This window comes from Malaclemys terrapin, chromosome 1, assembly GCF_027887155.1.
Source record: "Malaclemys terrapin pileata isolate rMalTer1 chromosome 1, rMalTer1.hap1, whole genome shotgun sequence".
NCBI lineage: Eukaryota > Metazoa > Chordata > Testudines > Emydidae > Malaclemys > Malaclemys terrapin.
The window spans coordinates 154009760-154016164 of record NC_071505.1 but is presented as its reverse complement, the minus strand read 5'-3'; the positions used below and the strand labels follow the sequence as shown (position 1 = coordinate 154016164).

Genomic DNA, 6405 nt, shown 5'->3' with positions numbered 1-6405 from the left:
TATAACGCGATAAATTTTTTTGGCTCCACTGGACTGCATTATATTGAGGTAGAGGTGTATATTGGAATTGGAAAAGGTTCAGAAAAGGGCAACAAAAATGATTAGGGGTATGGAACAGCTTCTGTATGAGGAGAAATAAATAAGACTGGGACTTTTCAGCTTTGAAAAGAGATGACTAAGGTGGAATATGATAGAGGTCTATAAAATCATGACTGGAGTCAAGAAAGTAAATGAAGTATTATTTACTCAAACACAAGAACCAGGGGGTCACCAAATGAAATTAATAGGCAGCAGGTTTAAAACAAACAAAAGGAAGTATTTTTTCACACAACGCACAGTCAACCTGTGGAACTCCTTGCCAGAGGATGTTGTGATGGCCAAGACCATAACAGCGTTCAAAAAAGAACTAGAGAAATTCATGGAGAATAGGTTCATCAATGGCTATTAGCCAGGGTGGGCAGGAATAGTGTCCCTAGCCTCTGTTTGCCAGAAGCAGGGAATGATTACCTGTTCTGTTCATTCTCTCTGGGTCACCTGGCATTGGCCACTGTCAGAAGATAGGATATTGGGCTAGATGGACTTTTGGTCTGACCCAGTATGGCCGGTCTTATGTTCTTGAGACAGGTTCATCATGTAGCAGCCTTGTTAAATCTCAGGCTCCTTCTGGATACTCAGGTAGAAGCTGTGAGGCCAAAAGTGCTTTCCCCCCACCCCTCACCAGTGTCTGGCAAGAAAAGTGTGGCCCTTGCTACACAGTAATCCATGCCATCACCTTGGGCTATACAAAATGTGACAATAGGAGATCACCCTGAATCTGGAGCTGGTATAAAGTGTAGCTGCTTGATTATTAAGTATTTTCATGACAAGAGCATGTAACACGGGTGCTCTGATTTATCAACAGACAACAGAAGTGGAACACCCTCCAGATTGCCTCCCTGTCAGTAGCCTCTTTCCATGGAAAAAAGATCCCTCGGCTCTGGAACCGACTTTTCCCATTTCCCACATGAATTTAGATCTGTTAATCTTCAGGACGTGCCTGCTACATCTACCTCTTTTCTTGGGAATGGTTTGAGGTGATGTTCTGGCCCCACTGAAGTCAGAGTTTTGCCATTGATGTCACTGGAACTAGGACTTCACTCCAGAACTTTTGTTTGTTTAAACAAAAATGTTTTTGTCTGGGAAGTCATGGCCAGGTTGAACATACAACCGTTATTAAAAGCTGTTATAAAATGTTTTAACAACTGATCATTTAACAATATGCAGTTATTAAAACTGTTTCACAGTATGAAAGGATCTCAGAAATTAGGAAATTTTAGCTGCAATCAACTTGAAAACTTTCACATGAACACTTTGGTGATTTTGCTCCAGGCCATTTTGTGATGCAAACATTTCATTTTTGGTGATGGTTTTGTCGCCTAGCAAAGTTGTCTTTGAAAATATGGAAAATCAGAAATGTTCACATTTTGCTCTACACTCCAGAAATTCAGCTGTACTTTCAAGTGGAAAATGGTGACGGTATGAAATATTTCAAAAAGGCAGAATAAAATGTGAAAATAATATTGATTGAGGTTTTTTAATTTTATTTCATTTTTTTAAAATATCTTTACTTGGAAACGCATACATTTTTTGTTATGAGAACTCTAATTCTCTTGAAACAGCTTGAGACAACACTTTATAAGGTTATAGACCAAAACGTGGCCCTGGGTTCTTGATGATATTCTGCCCCAGGCCATGAGGACCCATGTGAGCAGAGGGAGTCCTCTGCTGACAAGACTGGAGCTAGGACAGTACTAAAAGCTTAGCTAAAACTCTGCTGAAAAGATATATTCAAGGACAGCAAATATATTCTGAGTGCATCCATCCTGAGAAAATCCATAAATGTTTTCTGCACCACAGCAGTTGCACCAGCGATAATGTTGTCAAATGCTGTAGCATAGACAAGGTGTAGGTGTTTTTACCATAGTGTTATCCAATCTCATTTTATTACCATAATAACAAAACAGCATTGTCTAGCTTCTAGCTATTAGAGCATAGGACTGGAAGCCATGAATCCTATTTCTGGTTCTACCACTGACCTTCCATGATCTTGGGCAAATCACTGTCTCTTTATGCCTCTTTCCTACCACCTATAAAGATACTGTTGATCCCCACCTGGGGGTGCTGAGAAGATTAATGGTTATTTGCGATATATAGAGTCAGAGGCATGCGTGATGTTTAAAAAGCAAATATAAAGATGAAGGCCCTAGATTCTCAGAGAAGGGGTTGCAGATCCTTGATCTTGAGAGGCTACTTTTATGTTAGCCCCAGCAGAGATCAGAGCAGAGTGGAGGCCTCTCTTCTCTACACTGGCTGGCTATGACCCTCCAAGGGACCACCTACCAGCCAGGGATTGCTGGAGTGCAGCATCACACCCGCTTCCCAGCCCCAACACCAGCGGCTACTGGATGGTGGTATAGACTGGGCTTTTGTGTGTACTGGGGACTCCCCCTTCAAAGGGAATGTATAGGGAGAGACATCTGATAGCTTTCAACAGTGAGAGAGCTACAAAGAGAGCAAATCTGGGCTCAGGATTAAGCCCAAGGTCCCTGCCCTCAAGAGATTTAATCTAAAATTAGGTCAGGACCAGGACAAAAAGAGAACAGACCACTGTGGGTGACTAGGGGAAGAAGACAGTGGTAGAGAAACGGAGGGAATGTGTTTGGGTGCACAGATTCCCATGGAAAGGGGCATGTCAACCTTGCATGTTTTGTGTTTGTTACTTTCTCTTTTTAAGGGTAGGTCTACACTGCAGCTGGGTCGGTGCAGGTAAACAGACACGTGCTAGCTCTGCTCCAGCCTGCGTGCTAAAAATAGCAGTATGGCTATGGCGGCTTGGGCTAGCCACCTGAGAACAATCCCACCTGACCTCTGCGTCCATATGCGGTTGGCCAGCCTGAGCTGCTGCCCACGCTGCTGCTTGAGCACACAAGGTCAAGCAGAGCAAGCACGTGTCCACCCACCCGCTCTGGGAAGCGCCCTCCCAGCTGCTGTGCCGTTGTATCCTTAACGTACATTTATATGAATGAAATATCTGCCAATGAAATTTCTCTTTTAATTCACGTTGGCAAAACACCAAGATCCTTGGAAGAAAGGTACTTCAGAAGGACCAAATATGACCACTCCAAGAGTTTAAAAAAAATGTAGTTCTGCATAGTGACTGCTGAAAGGTGTAAGGCTCCCAGACTTGGCAATCCTTTGTTCATGTGTACTCTGTGCGTCCAGCACCTAGGAAGGATCACAGCCAAAGAGTTCTACCCGAAGAGCAATGCTTCGATTCCAGGTTTTAGGAACAATGCGGATGAACCTGGAAAATATGGGTGGATTTAAGAAATGCTTGACATGTCCGCTGCTGTTCTCATTCCCCCCAAATACCTGAAAGTAAACAAAACAATGAATTAGTGAAAAAAAATTATTTAAAAAAAAAGCGGCAGCATTTTTAAGGTATCTAAATACTTCAGAGTTGCTGCGTTAGGGGACAGGGAGGTGGACTGGATCACTCCAGTGGTGTATATACAGCCTTCCTCCTCTAGGTCACTGCTTCAAATCCAGTCAAATCCAAACTGTGGTCTGGGTGAAATGATTTCATGGTCTCTGTTTCTGTCTACATCACAAAAACCGTCACCACGATTGGTGCTAACTGGCCCCTGTGTTGGCTGGGGACTGACAAATCCCCCCTCTCTTATCCCTAGATGTGGTCCCTGCAGGTCGGGATTGAAGCACATCCATCAAGGTGGCCTGGGGGATTCTCTAAGTGCTGTACCTGCTGTATGGATGTAGGCATAAGCGCTGACTCTGTGGGTGCTCCGGGGTTGGAGCACCCACAGGGAAACAGGGAAAAATTGGTTTCGGAGTAGCAGCCGTGTTAGTCTGTATCCGCAAAAAGAAGAACAGGAGTACTTGTGGCACCTTAGAGACTAACAAATTTATTAGAGCATAAGCTTTCGTGGACTACAGCCCACTTCTTCGGATGCATTTGTTAGTCTCTAAGGTGCCACAAGTACTCCTGTTCTTCTTTTTAGGGAAAAATTGGTGGATGCTCAGCACCCACTGGCAGCGCCCCGCCCCAGCTCACTTCCGCCTCCTCCCCTGAGAGTGCCGCCTGCCCGCTTTCCCTCCCCAGCGCTTGCGCCACAAAACAGCTGTTTCACATGGCTGGGAGAGGAGGGGGAACGTGGCACACTTGGGGAAGAGGCGGGGACGGAGATTTGGGAAGTGGGTCCAATAGGGGCAGGGAGGGGGCGGAGCTGGGACCGGGACTTTGGAGAAGGGCTTGGAATGGGGGTGGGGCAGGAGCGGGGAAAGGGTGGAGTCGGGGCGGGGCTGGGGGGGGGCGCGAGCCCCCAGCGGCGCCAGGGAAAGTTGGCGCCTATGGATGTAGGGAGGTGTCAGCTCTGTCAATCTGGGACCTTCCACCAGCACTAAATTCTCTTAAAAAAATAAAAAAAATATTTTGCAGTGAAGTTTGGCAGAGGCTTCCACGTACACATTCTGTGCATTCCTTTGAAATGTTCCTCTATAAAAGGCATGCCACTGATTTCATCCCAGGTTCAACGGTATTCCACACAAATGTAGCATCCCCTCCCTTTTATTGTTGAAAATTACTTACATCAGAAATAAAGAGCCACGAAAGGAAAGTTGTAGAGTCCTCTATAAGAGAAAAACCACTCCACTCCACCAGCATTTTAAATTCAACTGCAGGAACAATTTTTTGTGCCCCTCATTCTGGGGCTGTCCCTCATTTGGGCCTGGAGAAGTATGACAAAGTGCTCGGGATTCAGAAATGGACAGAGTTCTCCAAGTTTAAAATGGTACCTTTCCCACTGAAGCAGAGTCATCCATATAAGGTTTCCATTCTGTGCCTTCATCACTGTAAAGGATGGCGTAGGTTTTCACAAACTGCTCTGTAGACATGGACTTGCAACCCTGGGTTGCGATAGCGGTTATCTTCTTCGCTTTGAGGAGATCAATCTGCAGCCACTGCTGGTTGTTGTTTGACTACAAACAATACAAAGAGTAATGCGTGAGCAAATGCGTGTTTGTGCCAATATTAGCACAACCAGAAACTTTGCTCAATGACAGTTAAAGTTGTATGAAGACATCCACCCACCCAGAACCTCAAACCTCTGCAAACAAAGTTAAGGGAAGCGCTACCAGCATTCTCTGCTGGCCACAGATCCGTTTAATCACTGCAGATGATACACGCTGACCCTCCATCCAGCATTCACTTCCATCACCAGCGCAGAATGAAAAGCAATACAAATTCATCCCTGGTGAATTAATGTAGCTCTCATAAAGCGCTTCTCAACAATAGATCTCAAAGCGCTTTAAAGTATCAACATCATCCCCATTTTACAGATAGGGAAACAGACATGGGGGAAACTGACTTTCTCAAGGTCACCCAGCAAGCCAGTGACAGAGCTGGTTATAGAACCCAGGCCTCCTGAGTCTCACTCCAATGCTCTAGTCACTAGGCAGTACTGCTGAACAACAGTAAAGCCAACAGAATTGCACCAGATGAATTTGGCTCACAGGCCACCTACCTTCAGCGCTTACTCATCCACTGAGTCCAAAGGGACCATTCCGATGAGTAACGGCTGCAGAGTCAGGCCCATCAAGTTGAGCATACTTTCTCCACATAGTTTCATTGCTTTCCACTTCACATTATGAAATTAGCAAATGTTCTTTTTTTAAAGAAAAAAAAAACCTCTTTGCGAGCATGTCACAAACCTCCCCCTGGAAGGGAACTAAGCAGGCGTTTCACTGGAGGATTGGATAGAACAAACCAGAGCACAGCACGGAGGGGGCACACGGAGCAGGCACAGACACACACCGGAGCAGCAGCACATTTGCTAACGGCAGCAGCTTTGACTTAGCAGTTTTGTCTTTTGTTTGCTTCTTACCTTCGCTTGCCAGGCATTTATCCTCCCTTGCTGATTGAGACGCGCGAGGGAAGGCTCCCATGAGTTATACCAGGATTTCTTACAGGAAGAAGCTCTAATCTGAGCATTCTTGATCTCCCCATTTTCCATTCCCAGTGGCAGAGAGCAACCTGTTAAGAGAATAGCAGCAGGTCTCCATTTCATCTCTTGAGCAGCAGTGGACTAGAGGAATAAGCAACAGGCTAGGAATTCCTGTCTCTGCCACTGACTTGCTGTGTGGCCTTGCTCAAGTCATTGTAACCTCCCTTGTGCCTTAGTTTCCCCATCTTTAAAAAGCGGGTAATGCAGGGTTGTTGTGAGCATTCATTAGTTAAAACGTGTAAAGCACTTTGAAGTTGTGAAGCGCTATCTACATTCTAACTGCTCAGGGAGAGGCAGAAGAGAATACATTTGCAATCAGGGAGTGGAGCTCTCTTTGCCCAGTCAT

At 45.4% G+C, this 6405-nt stretch overlaps 1 protein-coding gene across 1 annotated transcript in view; it reads right to left on the bottom strand.

Annotated features, from left to right (window-relative positions):
• Positions 1-1559: 1559 nt before the first annotated feature.
• The window catches only part of LOC128845525 (coagulation factor V-like), a 54137-nt gene continuing 49291 nt past the window's right edge, over positions 1560-6405 (bottom strand). The window contains exons 23-25 of the mRNA XM_054044311.1: positions 5940-6088; positions 4852-5034; positions 1560-3411 (exon numbers count right to left, since the gene is read on the bottom strand). Coding sequence (XP_053900286.1) covers positions 3265-3411; positions 4852-5034; positions 5940-6088 — 479 coding nt within the window. The 3' untranslated portion in view covers positions 1560-3264. The remainder of the gene's footprint in view (positions 3412-4851; positions 5035-5939; positions 6089-6405) is intronic.